Source organism: Lethenteron reissneri, chromosome 1 (assembly GCF_015708825.2).
Source record: "Lethenteron reissneri isolate LAM-NWPU_2019-01 chromosome 1, ASM1570882v1, whole genome shotgun sequence".
Lineage (NCBI taxonomy): Eukaryota > Metazoa > Chordata > Hyperoartia > Petromyzontiformes > Petromyzontidae > Lethenteron > Lethenteron reissneri.
Genome location: NC_083779.1, coordinates 1,590,659 through 1,607,936, shown reverse-complemented (window position 1 = coordinate 1,607,936; position 17,278 = coordinate 1,590,659). Strand labels below are relative to the sequence as shown.

The 17,278-nt window shown below is 45.8% G+C and overlaps 1 protein-coding gene across 1 annotated transcript; it reads left to right on the top strand.

The window, feature by feature from the left end:
* Positions 1–5,556: 5,556 nt before the first annotated feature.
* On the top strand, positions 5,557–14,671 carry LOC133358020 (myeloid-derived growth factor-like). Its single transcript, XM_061576322.1, has 6 exons — positions 5,557–5,834; positions 8,464–8,514; positions 8,894–8,955; positions 11,249–11,330; positions 12,063–12,135; positions 13,444–14,671. Exons 1-6 carry the CDS (start codon positions 5,676–5,678, stop codon positions 13,521–13,523), a joined length of 507 nt encoding a protein of 168 aa, XP_061432306.1. The 5' UTR covers positions 5,557–5,675; the 3' UTR covers positions 13,524–14,671.
* The last annotated feature ends 2,607 nt before the right edge of the window (positions 14,672–17,278 follow it).

Genomic DNA, 17,278 nt, shown 5'->3' with positions numbered 1-17,278 from the left:
CGACCGTGCCAATCGGAGGTGCCACTTTGCTGCAATTTACCCGCCCTGCGCTCTGCTCGTTGTTGTGAGCGTCGCTCCTCCGCCCTCCCCATTGTTGCTTGTTGGAGAGAGACCGCCTCCAACCGCACAGTCGCATCTCGACCCCCCCCCCCTCCACCCCAATGGACCTCGCAAGTGAGCTCGAGGAATTGACGCAGGAAGGGCAATAAACGAGAGCAAAAACTTGTTTCGAGTGCCCCCTTTTTAAGCACGTGCCGTCCGATTTAACTGAGAAATTAAATGCGCCGTGAAATATTTAAAAACAACTGTGGCGTGTTCCAACGCCACGTGTGTGACTCTCGCACACAAGCGAAGCAGAAGGAGAATGCTGCTGCAGAATACTGAGTTTGTCTCGCGCTCGACAATAAAGACGATCTTCTTGGTTTTTTCGGTAAAGTCACGTAGAAGGGAAATAATTAATAATAAAAATAAACATAATAAAATAAATATGATCTTATTATTAAAAATAAAACATAATAAAATAAATATTATTTTATTATGTTTATTATTAAAATTAAAACAATAAAATAAATATTATTTTATTATTATTTTTATTGTATTATTTCCCTTCCACGTGACTTTACCGAGAGAACCAAGAAGATGAATCCCTGCAGTCACGAAAGCTTTAAATCGAAATAAAGACGATGTTTACGTAAAATGTGAAGCGTTCATTCAGTCCCGCCTGCTGAACGATGCCAAACTTTGAATGTGCGGTGACCCCGAGGGGGTCACACGTGATGCCGTCACGTGTGAGCCAATCATGCGTGAAGGCCAGAACAGAGTGGGGGGGGGGGGCGGGGGGATTAATGTATGGATATCAATTACAATGGATACACATTACCGGGTAGGTTATTTATAGGGTGATTAACACACATTAGGGTAAGCATAGGGTGATCAACATACCACCGATCTACTCGCCACCACCGACCCCCTCATCATGACCAAAGTCTTCTCCGGGTTAACACGACTCACTTATTCTCCGCAGTATTTTTTCAGTAAAATTGGAAGATGCGAACGTCAAATATCACTGCTTCCTCCCCCCCGCACCTCCGATGAGAACGGCTGCCTAGGCAGGGTGCGAAATAAATGCAGGTTCGATCCCGACCCTGACGCCTGCTGCTGTATATTTGGCGTTTGCATGTTCTCTCTCTTTCTCTCTGTCTCTCTCCCCGTGGTCGCGTGGATTTTTCTCCGGGTCCTCTGGTTTTTTTCCCATCCACATTTAGAAACGCGCGTTTAGAGAGTTGTTTGGCGGCTATAAATGTCCACGTGATAAACAACTTAGTTTAGCTTTCATTTGTGGCCAGGTCACTTCTAAAAAAGGGCTGTATAGCTCAGTGGGCCTTACCTGCTAAAATAAAAGTAGTTTCTAGTTTTTAGTTTAACATTAAAATAAAATAAATTACCAGTTAATGAAGCTCACTGAGCTGATATGCAGCTGTTTTTCAGAACCTGGCTATCATCAATGATAGCTCAACGAGGTGGTGTGTCATCATCATCATCATGTCGACATTTATAGCAGCCACACATTCTAAACGCGTGATGTCGATTCTAAATGTGGAGGGGAAACCCCGATGACCCATAGAAAAAATCCACGAGACCACAGGGATAGAGAGAGAGAGAGACACGCAAACTCCAAATATACAGCAGCAGGCGTCAGGGTCGGGATTGAACCCACGACCTTCTGTACACCAGGCGAGGTAGTTAACATCTCCTAGCCACCGTACTGATGATGAGAGAGAGAGACCCGCAAACTCCAAATATACAGCAGCAGGCGTCAGGGTCGGGATTGAACCCACGACCTTCTGTACACCAGGCGAGGTAGTTAACATCTCCTAGCCACCGTGCTGATGATGAGAGAGAGAGACCCGCAAACTCCAAATATACAGCAGCAGGCGTCAGGGTCGGGATTGAACCCACGACCTCCTGTAGACCAGGCGAGGTAGTTAACATCTCCTAGCCACCGTGATGATGATGAGAGAGAGACACGCAAACTCCAAATATACAGCAGCAGGCGTCAGGGTCGGGATTGAACCCACGACCTCCTGTATACCAGGCGAGGTAGTTAATATCTCCCCAACAGACAAACATACATTCCCGCCATAACTAAAGGCAAGGCCATGTACAGACGTGTCTAGACACGCCGTCTTGTATAAACATTACTTTACCGTTGAGTGCTCGTCAACCCGTGTGCTATTTTAGGCTCCTATAAGGTGCACCTCTTTTTGGAAACAATATTTTCTTGAGAAACATATTTTACTTGTCAGTAAAATGTCACAGCAAGGCTATAAAGAGTTTACCTTGCTAATATCGATGAGCATAAACCATCACGCCAACGTCCTTCACCCTGTTTAACGAGGAGGCTTTCGCGACCAATATCATCCATAATACAGGTTTCTTTTGGGGGGTTAGATTGCTTAAATATCCTCGTAGCAGCTGGCCATCGAACAAAGATCGTTAGCACATCGCGGACTTTCAGGTGTGCTTCTGCGGCCGTCTGGAACGCTCTTCCTCCCGATATTAGGAAGTCACTGGAGCTATGATACACTTTTTAGTCATCATCTAGATCGACAAACTAATTTATTGAGAAATTTCCTTTGTGTTTTTAAGGTTGTTGTACTTTCCCCGCACCTCCGATTAACACGGTTGGCTACGTACGGTGCGAAAGAAGTTCAACATACCTTCACCATACTATACACTACAATATACAATACACGCTACACTATACACTACGATATACACCACGCTATACACTACGCTACTATGCACAACCACACTATACTGATCATGCATTCTTTATAACGGCTGTTGGTGTTTGCTTTGTTGCTCACCTCCGATGAGCATGGTTAACGACATACATTGCGAAAGGCATTCAACATACACACCAATACACTGCACATTCCTCGACACATGCTTGCGAGGTTCCGGCCGTTCAGCACATTTCTTGAAAGTCTTTTTGATCCCCACTCGGGTATCATGCGCAAGACCCAAACGTGAGTCACGAAGTCGACCACAAAGCAACACGGTTACCCAGGATGCAATGTGCGAACAACATTTCGCCATTTTGCTTTTGAAACAAATTAGTGTGTGCAACATTTCTACGTTTTTTTTTAAGCGTGGGTTGTCTGTAGCTCAATATGAACTGTGATGGAACCATTCATATGCCCTTTTTGAAACTGTTCATCAAAAAATAAAAATGTTTTAAATGTAAGTCTCATGAGTCCCCATGGCGTATACTGCAGCCTCCAACTCTTATCCACTTTATCTCTCTGCTGGCCTATGCGCTCTGAAGAAGGGCTTGAAAGGTCACGTATAATGTATATATATTGCCCTTTCAAGGCCACATTGCCTTTTGGCGTCATCTGGTCCAACACCATGTGAGACTAGGCTCTAAGAAAAGCTGTCTCGGGTGTGGACCAATCAATTTCAAGGACAGTGCATACATTATCAGAGTTGTGTTTTTTGTTTGCATTCCGACCGCAGGTATTGTGGTCAATGCAAACATGACTGCTTGTAAAAAAAGGTGTCAGTTTTGTTGCCAGATAAAAAGGTAAAAAAACAATGATCATTTTTTGCTACTGGCAAAGGAGGTTCCAATGGTGAATGTAATTGGGTTTTAATGATTATAAAACAATGCAATTTACGAGCATAAGAATCAATTTTAGTGATGCATTGTTGCATACCTGCTTTGTTTGAGCAGAAATCTTGACTAATCAGAATATGTAATTATACTGGAGAAATCCGATAGCTATACACACATATTTTTTTACAACAGCTGGAGTACAGATCGCGGTTAGAGCGCCACCTCCTGGCTGAGACCAATACCACCGCACACGTCACAATGCACCACGTGCTTTAAACAAAACGTAATCTCTCTCTCAATATTAATTTCATGAGGGTCCTGCCAACACTATGAGACATCTCCTTTACCAGTGGCAAAATATAGTAATAGGTTTTTACCCTTTCAACTGGTACAAAAACTGACACCTTTATACAAGGCATCATGTTTGCAATAACCACAACACAAGCAGTCAAAATGATTGGTCCACATTGTCCTTGAAGTTGATTGAGTTGTACGCCTTTGGCGTCATCTGGTCCAACACCAATGGAGACTAGGCTCTAAAAAAAGCTGTCTGGAGTGTGGACCAATCAACTTCAAGGACAGTTCTTATCATTATCAGAGTTGTTTCTTTTTGTTTGCATTTTGACTACTTGTGTTGTGGTTATTGCAAACATGATGCCTTGTATAAAGGTGTCAGTTTGTGTACCAGTTGAAAGGGTAAAAACCTATTTCTATGGTCCTGCCAGCATTAGGATGTTTTGTTTGTAATGTATGTTGAACTTATTTCGCACCACCGTAGAGGCACGGAGGAAGGACAACTACACACAATAGGCAGTGTAGACATACATTCATACTGGTAGGAACCTCCTGGTTACACCAGCCCACAGGGGATTATTGTGTCCGTCCGTCGTGCATCCAAAAATGGGAGTGGGGCTGGGTGGAGAGGGGAGGGTGGGGAGGGGCTGGGTGGGGAGGGTGGGAGGGGAGGGGCTGGGTGGGGGTGGGGCTGGGTGGGGAGGGGCTGGTCACCCCGTGGTGCCCTTATAAAACTCAACGTTTAACCTACTCACGCCGGCTTGTGCCCGCCCTCACAGTCGGGCATATTTGCGGAATACACCACGCCGCCGTTGACCCTGGCCATTGACCGAGCAACCCGACGTTCCTACCAGCTCCCTCTGCAGGAATGTGTTTTGCAGGTATTGAAACGGCTGTACGCCGTATGGACCTCCAAACTCAATTTCCCTTTACAAGAATACGGTGTAAACCGTATGGGTTCGCAGGTATGACTTTGACATACATTACAGGAGAAAGGTGCGTCTTATAGTCCAGAGATACGGTACATCCTTTTGTATCGATCTCGCCTTCCCTACGTAAAATGGCACTCTCCCTTTCCAAGATGGCGCTCTCCCTATACAAGATGACGCCCTACCTATGTAAGATGGCGCCCTCCCTATGCAAGATGGCGCCCTCCCTATGCAAGATGGCGCCCTCCCTATGCAAGATGGCGCCCTCCCTATGCAAGATGGTGTTTTCCCTACGCAAGATGGCGCCCTCCCTACGTAAGATGGACGCTCCCCCTACGTAAGATGGCGTTCTCCCCCCCCCCCACCTCAACCGACAATGACGCCACAGCCACCCGCCCACAATGACGAGAGGCGACGCGTGCGCGCGTACGATTGGTCAACCGCGAGCGCGTGATGCAAACAAAGCAGCTGATTGGCGAACGCGGTAGGTAATCTTCCTCTTCCGGAAGACGGCCCACCGTGTTTTATTTGACCGGATAGCGGAGTTCTTCCAGAAGAAGTAACTTTGTTTTTTTCAATATCGCGGCCGCCTCCAATGCCGACCGATGGCATTCCGGAAGAGCAACACCACTTGGAAGATGCCCGGACCGGATTAGGAAGATATCTTCCGGAATAGGAAGATATCTTCCGGAATTGGAAGACATCTTCCGGAATTGGAAGACATCTTCCGGAAGAGGAAGATCATCGTCGTTGCAGTGTGGCACCTGAGTGAGAGAGGTCCCGCGATCGGTGGAGCTTCGGTGAATTCAAAATCGAATTTTAATCGATTCATGTCATTGACAAATAAAACAACAACAACCATGAGGGCGTGGGCCGCGTGTTTGACGCTGGCCGCCTTGTTCGTGGCTGCGTCGGCTGACGAGAAGGCGCTCACCGTGGAGTTCGATGTCAGGCCCGGCGGGATCGTGCACTCGTTCAAACAAGAGCTGGTGAGTGAAGGTTCATCTTGTTGGTTCTTTCGGTAAAGTTATAATAAAATAATATAATAAAATAATTCTCACAATAATAAAAATAAAACATAATAAATCATTCTTATGTTTTATTTTTATTATTTTATTACTTCCCTTCTACGTGACTTTACCGAAATAATCAAGAAGATGAATCCCTGCAGTCACAAAAGCTTTAAATCGAGAGTTAAGGTTTATTACATCGCAACTCCGTGCGATCTGTAAACCTTGTTACGTGTCAACAACTGCCGACCTCTTTACGTCCATCGCCTAAGAGGCAGTGGATGGACAGGATACAAATTGTCCCCCTGACGGTACTGGAAAGAGCATCGGAATATTTATACTGGCAGGAACCTCCTGGTTACACCAGCCCACAGGGGATTATTGTGTCCGTCCGTCGTGCATCCAAAAATGGGAGGGAGGGGCTGGGTGGGGAGGGGCTGGGTGGGGAGGGTGGGGAAGAAGGGGCTGGGTAGGGAGGGTAGGAGCTGGGTGGGGAGGGGCTGGGTGGGGAGGAAGGGGCTGGGTGGGGGGAGGGGCTGGGTGGGGGGAGGGGCTGGGTAGGGAGGCTAGGGGCTGGGTGGGGAGGGAGGGGCTGGGTGGGGAGGAAGGGGCTGGGTGGGGAGGGAGGGGCTGGGTGGGGAGGGAGGGGCTGGGTGGGGAGGGAGGGGCTGGGTGGGGAGGGTGGGGCTGGGTGGGGGGCGGGGCTGGGTGGGGGGCGGGGCTGGGTGGGGGGCGGGGCTGGGTGGGGAGGGGCTGGTCACCCCGTGGTGCCCTTATACAACTCAACGTTTAACCTACTCACGCCGGCTTGTGCCCGCCATCACAGTCGGGCATCTTTGCGGAACACACCACGCCGCCGTTGACCCTGCAGGCCATTGACCGAGCAACCCAACGTTCCTACCAGCTCCCTCTGCAGGACAATTTGTTTCTAGATCTATTATTTTTCCAGCTACGTGACTTTACCAAAAGACCCAAAGAGTATCTTAACACCTGTTTTATTGCCAGAATGGGTAAAACCTATTCTTATTTTTTTCATACTTTGATACTGGCATTCTAGCAAAAAAAAATTCCATTTAATAGCAGGCTTTGTGTGCCGGTGCTCTGGTCCAAATTTAACAAATTTGCGAGAAAAAACATTCTCGTGTTAAGAACTCAACGGGGTGAAAACTAGGCGGCAACACGGCCTCCTACTTGGCAGACTAATGGCATTTGCAGGCCGACACCGCGTACACCTTGCGCCACGTAGGGACAGCAGCCGCTGGGTGTTCCCCAGGCTATGCGAAGCGCAGTTCTAAATAAAATCTTTTAAATGTATGTATTTGTTGAACTTATTTCGCACCGTACGTAGCCAACAGTGCTAATCGGAGGTGCCATGTTGAGTCTATGGGTAGTGTTGAGTCTATGGGCAGTGTTGAGTCTATGGTGCAGTGTTGAGTCTATGTGCAATGTTGAGTCTATGTGCAGTGTTGAGTCTATGGGCAGTGTTGAGTCTATGGGTAGTGTTGAGTCTATGGGCAGTGTTGAATCTATGGGCAGTGTTGAGTCTATGGGCAGTGTTGAATCTATGGGCAGTGTTGAGTCTATGGTGCAGTGTTGAGTCTATGGGCAGTGTTGAGTCTATGGTGCAGTGTTGAGTCTATGGGCAGTGTTGAGTCTATGGGTAGTGTTGAGTCTATGGGCAGTGTTGAATCTATGGGCAGTGTTGAGTCTATGGGCAGTGTTGAATCTATGGGCAGTGTTGAGTCTATGGGCAGTGTTGAGTCTATGGGCAGTGTTGAGTCTATGGGCAGTGTTGAGTCTATGGGCAGTGTTCAGTCTATGGGGCAGTGTTGAGTCTATGGGTAGTGTTGAGTCTATGGGTAGTGTTGAGTCTATGGGTAGTGTTGAGTCTATGGGCAGTGTTGAGTCTATGGGCAGTGTTAAGTCTATGTGTAGTGTTGAGTCTATGGGCAGTGTTGAGTCTATGGGCAGTGTTGAGTCTATGGGCAGTGTTGAGTCTATGGGCAGTGTTGAGTCTATGGGCAGTGTTGAGTCTATGGGCAGTGTTGAGTCTATGGGGCAGTGTTGAGTCTATGGGTAGTGTTGAGTCTATGGGGCAGTGTTGAGTCTATGGGGCAGTGTTGAGTCTATGGGGCAGTGTTGAGTCTATGGGGTAGTGTTGAGTCTATGGGGTAGTGTTGAGTCTATGGGCAGTGTTGAGTCTATGGGCAGTGTTGAGTCTATGGGCAGTGTTGAATCTATGGGCAGTGTTGAGTCTATGGGGCAGTGTTAAGTCTATGTGTAGTGTTGAGTCTATGGGCAGTGTTGAGTCTATGGGTAGTGTTGAGTATGGGCAGTGTTGAATCTATGGGCAGTGTTGAGTCTATGGGCAGTGTTGAATCTATGGGCAGTGTTGAGTCTATGGGCAGTGTTGAATCTATGGGCAGTGTTGAGTCTATGGGGCAGTGTTAAGTCTATGTGTAGTGTTGAGTCTATGGGCAGTGTTGAGTCTATGGGTAGTGTTGAGTATGGGCAGTGTTGAATCTATGGGCAGTATGTATGAATGTTGAACGTGTATTGTGTTGTGCGTATCCAACCGTGCTAACCGGACGCTTCTTTGTGTTGACAGGGGAAGTTCGGCTGCACCTTCACCTACGCTGCACAGGGAGGGACAAACGAGGCAAGAGATTCCCCCCCCCTACCTTCCCTGACATCAACCAGAATCAACATGAGAATATCAATGTATCAGAATATCAATGTATCAGAATATCAATGTATCAGAATATCTATTTATACTGCAGGAGGAATCCACTGAGCTTCAAAGCTCTTTTTCACAGATGTCCGATCGTAGTGCGTGGTACAACCACAAACAAGAACACGACGGGAGTACAAAGTATAGGAACGGTAAACGAATCACTAAAAGATATGTACGAAACCTTCTGATACGGACACCCAGTCCAAGCGGGACTCAAACACAGGAACTGCCACAATACATTGTGCGATGATTATGATGACGATGTTGATTATGACGGTGGTGATGATTGTTTAATTTCTTGCAGCAATGGCTGATGAGTTTGGGGTCGAATGAGGATCAGTCACTTTTCTCCTGCTCCGTGTGGAGGTATGGAAACTATCCGTTCATTTCACTTTATTCGTTTTTACCGCCCTTTGTCTCAATCTTTGGCTGGGTGAAGGCCTCCTATGCGCTGCGTCAGTCGTCGGAGTTGTTTGACCTTAATTCACCGTGCTGGTCATTGCAGGTCGGCGAAGCGGGGCACCCAGGACCGGTTTAGATATCACTCGCCACTGATGATGTTACCCGCGGCTGGGAACCAGACCTGCATACCTGTCAACCTATACGGTTTACCCGTATTCTTACACAGGGAAATTGAGTTTTCAGGTTCAGACGACATACAAACGTTTCAATACGGGAAAAAAAACACGTCTTTGTTCGTGTGATGGAACTTTGTAGGATGAACGTTGAGATTTATGAGGGGCACGGGGTAGCCAATAAGGTGTCTGAATTGGTCTCTAATCACGTAGGTACTGACAAGGGGTTGACATGTATGGATATCGCCCGCCACTGGTGATGTTACCCACGTCACTGGCTCCATGGCGACGCCGTAATGGAGCGACGAAATGGGACACCTGGCGAAATCGCCGATCGGAGATTTTCTCCCATTACACGGTTGGGTGTGGCGTTGGCCGAAGGGGCGTTGTCTTTGCCCATAATATTTGTGGATCATGAATCGAGGTTCATCATCGTATCGATTGCGCTCGGTCGACCCGGCACCCAGCTCAAAGTTGATCGGGCAGCCATCTTGAAAATGTCGATCTATTGGCAATCCGATTCATTGGCAAGCGATACTCGGATCGACCAGTCGTGTGAAACACCCCCTTTATTTGATTGGCTAATATCAGCAAGGTCGGTGATTCTGTCACAGTCCGCTTTTATTGTAGCACGGTGCTGTGCAGCAGCCACTGAGCTGCCAATCCATTGGTGCAATTCAACATGGCTCTGTTATCACAACAACAACAACTTGACGTTCAACTTTCACAGCCTCAAATTGAACACGCACGCCCTGTCAGAGTCGACAGCGCTGCCTCGCAACAATCGGTCGGCACAGCCTTCAAAATCCCACCATCACCGGCAGTACCGGCAGCACCACGACTTGTATCTGACTTTAGGTCACCCCCCTTAGTCGCCAACCTGGGGGTGCCACGTGCATTACCAGTCTCGGTAACCTGCCCTCCACCACCCTGCACACGTGTCACACCCATCACAACCTCCTCTTCTGGAAGTATGTACGTTTGAACTTCTTTAGCGCACCGTAAGTAAGGCCAACTGCGCATGCGCGGGGGAAGGATGACAAACTAAACACAAAAAGCAGTTCTAAAGAAATTAGTTTTCGATCAAGGTCACATCTCCAGTGCTCTCCTGTCACATTCTATTTTGAATCTGTCTTCTATTCTGACTTGAAATTCCTACATTTATACACATCTATATACTCAAAGGCCAGCACCTTAATTCCTATTTGTTTAGTTATAATTCCAACTCTCTATCGGCCAGTCATTCTTAACCTGGGGTGCACTCACCCCCTGGGGATGAGAGATGCCCTTTCTGGGGTAGTACAGCTACTTTTCTCGTTAATCAAACCTATGTATTAATTAACATTGTTATTTTTTATGATTTAGAACCAAATGGGTGCATGCTGCAGTAAATGTTAAGAACCACTGCCTCTAAGCCCTAATAGTAACACACACACACACACATTCCTCCTGTCTCAAACACTCACTTCTTCACACCTAGGTTGACCTCTCTACCCTTATATTCTTTGTTCTTTCGGTAAAGTCACGTAGAAAGTTAATAATAAAAATATAAAACAATAAAAATTATCACGACGTTTCGACTGCAACACAGGCAATCATATTCTTAGGTTTTTTCGGTAAACTCACGTAGGTAAAAACATTAAAAAGTAAAATAAAATAAAAATCACGACGTTTCGGAGGCAACACAAGCTTCATCATCATCATCAGGTGTGAAATCCACAGCAAGAAAATTTGAAAAAAGTGGCGGTTCATTTCCCTGCTACGTGACTTTACCGAAAGAACCAATAATATGAATCCCTGCAGTCACGAAAGCTTTAAATCTCTCTACCCTTCTTAAAGTTTTACATGGGCCATTCTGGACCCACATTGGTGAATACAACTATCGTTTTCCGTTATAGTGTTGTTGGCGATGCTGACGTGCTGTTATTGGTGTGTGAAATTTGAAATATGACTTAGAAAAATCACGTGTGCTTTTAAAAATGGTACAGCCTTCTTCAGTTCACCGGCTTGCGCAGTCAGTTGAGATGCCTGTGCGTCTTGTCACCAATGTGTCGAGACAAATTCTTTCCGCCCTTTCGTTTCAGGCCAAACGGAAAGTCATATCTGTTCTTCGTTCAGTTCAACACTGAGATTTCTGGAGCCAAAGTGGAGTTCGCGGAAGCCTTTGTGAGTTTTGGAGTCTGGGTTTTTTGTAGTTCATTGTTATATGCAGTTTAACAACCGTTACGTCAGGAAGGAGGATGTTGCCATGGGGTTGTCACAGTGGCGAGATGTTAACTACCTCGCCCTGTATGCAGGAGGGTCGTGGGTTTGATTCCGACCCTGACGCCGATTAATTTGGAGTTTGCGTGTCTATCTCCCCGTGGTCGGGTGGATTTTTCTCCGGGTACTCTGGGTTTTTCCTCCCCGTTTAGAATCAACATGTGTTTTAAGTATTCTTAGGTTTTTTCGGTAAAGTCACCTGAAGTCGGAAGCTTGTGTTGCCTCCGAAACGTCGTGATTTTTATCTTATTTTACTTTTATTAATTTTAATGTTTTACCTACGTGACTTTACCGAAAAAACCTAAGAATATGAATCCTTGCAGTCACGAAAGCTTCAAATCTAGAATAAATGTGTTTTAAGTATTGGCTGCTCTATATTTCCACGTGATACGGCTATTAGCTTCTTTTTCAGAAGCGACCTGGCCATAAATGACAGCTCAACGAAGTGGCTTATCATGTGGAAATTTATCGCAGCAAAATTATCTAAATAATTTAGACTGATCCTTAAACCTGGACTCTTGGACCAGTGTCATGCTAGACGATCCTAAAACCCTGTTTCTGTTAACATTCTGTAAAAGAACACTGGCACCAAAAATGTAGTGTTTGAAATTTTAAAATGTCACGTTTGTGTTTCAGTCGCAGGCAGCTACAATTAACCTGAAGGACATCGCTTTGAAGCCAAGTGAAATTGTGGTTGGCGAACACACAGGTGATATATTGTAGATTTTGGTTTTATACTCTTGTTTTGTTACACGCTGAAGATGCTGCTGCCCCGATTGTGGAGCGAAATGTCAGGCATTATTGTCCAATAACACGCGGTGCGACCCCAAAAGCACATCATAGAGTTACAGAAAATCATTACTTTTGTGGTGTGGGGTTGGTGCATAACAATAACAGTCCTTTATAAAAAGTTCAAGTCAAGTCTATACACGTCCCCACTCGAAATGAGTGTTGGGCAGGGATCATCTCGGTTAGTGGCCCTGAGTCGGGAGTGGAAATTCCACATTCTTATGGCAGTGGCCAGTTTATCTGTCGGACAACCACTGTCAACATCCACCTCATTGGTGTTTATTTTTATATCAACCCCTGAGAGATGAAGATGATGGGATGAAGATGATGGGCTGAGGTGACCCCCAAATGACTGGATCCCGTTATTTGAAGCCCTCTATCCTTTAAAGACCATAGCACCCAATAACACATTGGCCAAACAAACATTTTGTTCTCCGTAATAGTTTTTGTTTGGGTTAGATCGCGTAAATATATGTGTTGTCGTCACTGTGAGCCAATCAAAATTACAATGGATATTTAATAGTTGGGTTATTGATAGCTAGTTAATCAACATCGACTTCAAATTTACCCCCCTCTATTCAAGACCCAAACAGGAGGATTTTTCCACAATTCTGGCTGTCGCCTAATGAAGATAGTTGTAATTACCGGCGAAACGTCATACTCAAATTGTAAATGTTGTGGGTTTACTCTCCAACACACCGGTGTGCTGAACTCGTAACTAATTGGCAAGTTTTATTTACGTGACAAACCTCACTTCTTGACTATGTCGGGTGGTGGCGGGTTTAACGAAACATTTTACACGATCTCACCCAAAAAAAAACTATCATAATATTGGTCGCGAAAGCCTGTGTGTGAAAGTTTGTTCTCCGCTTTTATCTATGTATGTTGAACTTATTCTTGGTTCTTTCGGTAAAGTCACGTAGAAGGGAAATAATAAAATAATAAAAAATATAAAACAAAAAAATTCGACTGCAACACAATCATCATCAGGTGTGAAATACAGCAAGAAAATAAAAAAGTGGCGTTTTTTTCAAATTTGCTTGCTGTGGATTTCACACCTGATGATGATTGCTTGTGTTGCAGTCGAAACGTCGTGAGAATTTTTATTGTTTTATATAATTATTTTATTATTTCCCTTCTATGTGACTTTACCAAAAGAACCAAGAATATAATCAATCTTGATAATAGATTATAATGCCAGCTGAAAATGTTCCTTCTGTTTTTGCAGTGAGCCACAACCCGGGCCAGTTTGGATCGCAGCTTTCCAAGCTCATGATCGTGTCGAGGAAACCTCACGAGGAGCTGTGATCGCCTCTCTCACTCTGTCTCTCTCCGCCACACAACTCTCCCATTATTTATCCACGTCTCATTTTCTCTCGACACACCACACCACTTTCACACACTCTTCTCTGCATCCCACACTTCTAGTCTCTCTCCATTTCCCCGTCTCTCTACTTCTTCCTCCCTGGCATCTCACTCCTCTGCACTTCACACAACTCTCACGGCTGTCAATGGAGACACACAACTGCTGGGATTTGGACTCATTTTAACATGAGCCAGTGGTAGCTCTGTGGCTGAAAAGGCCGTTGCAGTAGCACCGAGCTAGAACCTCTTGACACTTTGAGTTTCAATGAATCCTTGCGGGGGCTGGGCGTTTTGTGTCGAAGGTTCGTCATCGCTGCGTCGCAGACACTGAACCAGCACTGCTGAGATCCGAGGTTTGATCCCTTGGGTTGGATGTCTCAAGGGGCTCATGATGGCCGTGGCAGACTCTTGAGCCAGCACTGCGAAGATGAAGCCCTTGTGCTGGGTATATCTGGCTCTGTCAAAGCACCGTGTTGGAGTAATTGAACAAACACTGGGGACGTCATGAGCCAAGTTTTCGGGGTGGGGTTCTCACTTTCGTATTAGGAGGGTGACGATGGCTGTGTCGGACACTAAGGAAGTGCTTCAGAGATCATGGGGTTGGTTATTCTACTGTTTCCTTACAATGGGGGTTCTTCATGGCCATGTCTGGAACATTGATCCAGCAGTGCAGAGATCTTGAGTTTAAATCCAGGCACCTACCCTGTGATTAAACTGGGTTCTCAAGCATTACGAATTCGATGTCTCAGCCCGGTCACCAATCACTGCTCACAATTGAAATCAATGAAATGAGCTTACCATTTGAGCATAGCTCAGCTCTGAGGTTATACAACTGTACGATACTTTTTCGTATAAAATCACAGAAAACTAGGCCAGTCACCCATCTGCACAGCTGAACTGAATGCCGTATTTGCTGTGGTAAAATTGGCCCTTTTGGAGGACATGGAGCCGTTAAACACTGTGGTTTTGCTGTAATGTGGTGGAGATTGGAATGGATTGAACATTCCTTTGGGTATATAAAGGTTAAAATTTAAAAGAAGCAAACTGGAAAACATTTCCACTCAATAAAAAAATGGTTTTGTTACTTTAAACCCGTGAATGTGCTTATTGTACACACACAAACACAAGCGATGACCGGCTCAAATGCGCATTGAGGCAAGTGGATGTATTTGCCATCTGTTTCCATCTGTACGGGGATATAGTGTTGCCCCCTCACGCAAGACGTGGGTTTTCTCCACCCACTTGTATCATAAACACTCATCAATTGGCTGAAAACAATTTAACATAAAACCCAAATGTAGCACTCCTCAAAAAGAGCCCTACGACTCAACGAAACACGACGGCCGTCTGGACTGCACATCGAGCTTCAATTACATTGAGTCATTCAATTTGCAGATTGCATTACAAGCAGTCCTCGACTTGCAAACACCCACACGGACACCCGCACTTGCGATCCCCCGCGAGAGATGTAACGAGTCGGCTTTGCGCTGTGACGATTATCTGAATGGGTCCTGGGCCTCCCCCTAGGTCGACTCAGCCTCAAATGAGTACCTGATGCGGTGTGTAAACATTGCCACCGGGGAGACGAAGGCGGCTGGACGTGGCGTTGGCCACCCACCCCCTCGTGTGCCGTGCCGGCCTTGATCGATGCTGCTCTAACAGCACTTGTGCCAACAGTCTGTGTGTCTATACTCGGGATCATTGGAGTGTGTCTTTGTGTGTCTGTGTGTGTGTGTTGTTTTTGTGTCTGTGTGTGTCTGTGTGTGTGTTTTTGTGTCTTTGTGTGTGTCTTTGTGTTGTCTTTGTGTGTGTGTGTCTTTGTGTGTGTTCTCTGTGTGTGTGTCTGTGTGTGATTATCTGAACCGGTCCCGGGCCTCCCTTAGGTCGACTCAGCCTCAAATGAGTACCTGGTGCGGTGTGTAAACATTGCCACTAGGGAGACAAAGGCGGTCGGGCGTGGTGCTGGCCACCCACCCCCTCGTGTACCGTTCCGGCCTTCATAGGTGCTCGCTAACAGCACTTGCCCCTACAGTCTGTTAAGGCTACACGGGGGATCTTTGTCTGTGTGTGTTGTCTGTGTGTGTGTGTCTTTGTGTGTGTTGTCTGTGTGTGTGTCTTTGTGTGTGTTTTCTTTGTGTGTGTGTGTTTGTGTGTGTGTTTGTCTTTGTGTGTGTCTGTGTGTGTGTGTCTTTGTGTTTGTTGTCTGTGTGTGTGTCTTTGTGTGTGTGTCTGTGTGTGTGTTGTCTGTGTGTGTCTTTGTGTGTGTTGTCTGTGTGTGTCTTTGTGTGTCTGTGTGTGTGTCTTTGTGTGTGTTGTTTTTGTGTGTGTCTTTGTGTGTCTTTTTGTGTGTGTGTCTTTGTGTGTCTTTGTGTGTGTGTGTCTTTGTTTGTGTTGTCTTTGTGTGTGTTGTTTTTGTGTGTGTCTGTGTGTGTCTGTGTGTGTGTAATTGTGGTTGCTCACTGCCCCCTGCCGACAAGCAAGCCGGCGGCAGGACTCAAGTGAAAATAAAACCGATTTTTATATTCATGTTAATTTATTTTATGTTCTATTGACTATACGGTATTTTTTTTTTACCAGTGTTACATGCAAATGTACAATATTTCTTCTGAGTTTAACAAAGCTTCCCTGTTTAATTGGACTGTAACACATTTCATAACACTGACCGTATGGGCATTTAAAAACGGTACGTGACTGTTTAACACGTCGGCTTTCGCGATCAATATCCATATTAGAGATGTTGACCACCCAAAAAGAGCAGAACCATGCATTGTACTTTATGCATGGTGTGCATGCATAATGTATGTTGATTAACCGATGAATAACCCAACGGGATCACCATTGTAATATAGGCATAGATCAACCCTAGATTTGAAGCTTTCGTGACTGCAAGGATTCATACTCTTAGTTATTTCGGTAAAGTCACGTAGGTAAAAAATGAAATGAAAATTTTTTTTAATTTTATTTTTTACCTACGTGACTTTTTTTATTTTAATTTCATGTTTTACCTACGTGACTTTTTTTTAATTTAAATTTCATGTTTTACCTACGTGACTTTACCGAAAGAACTAAGAGTATAGATCACCCCCCCCCCCCCACTCTGACCTTCGCATCTGATTGACTCACCAGTCTCGGCATCACGTGTGCCCCCTCTCGCTCCACAACTCTCTGGCTGTCGCCTGATGATGCTGGCTGCTGCTGCTGCTGTCGTCGTAATTACCGGCGAAACGCCACGGCACTTGAATTGTAAACGTTGTAGTTGGGGTTTAACTCTCCAACACACAGCCGGTGTGTGTCCTGAACTAGTAACGAATTGACACGTTTTATTTACGTGACAACACTTTGCTTAATTGGCCGTGTCGGGTGGTGGCGGGTTTAACGACACGGTTATATTTACTCCATTTAACCCATCCAAACCCTCTATTGTGCAGTACATGGCTCGAAATTCCCGACTTTATAAACCGTTCGACTTACGAACGAATCGCGTTCGTAACTCGAGGAGTCGCTCCCCGTCCTACGCGGAATTTGAAATTGCGCGATGACGTCACCGAATTTAAATCGCCGTCGCAACGAGAGGCGTGCGCACATGACGTCACCAGAGTTCACGCCTACGAACACAGCTTTTTAGTTTTTTGACGTCATCGTTTTAACGTGACGTACGTGAGAGGGGGCGTGGTTTACGTCGCCCAGCAGCTGTCCGC

Bases quoted from the DNA above. Each gene is read 5' to 3' on its own strand.
- LOC133358020 (XM_061576322.1), top strand. From the start codon at position 5,676: ATGTCATTGACAAATAAAACAACAACAACCATGAGGGCGTGGGCCGCG. The intron at 8,956-11,248 runs GTATGGAAACTA...CTTTCGTTTCAG, and splicing joins TTCTCCTGCTCCGTGTGGAG to GCCAAACGGAAAGTCATATC. The intron at 11,331-12,062 runs GTGAGTTTTGGA...TTTGTGTTTCAG, and splicing joins TGGAGTTCGCGGAAGCCTTT to TCGCAGGCAGCTACAATTAA.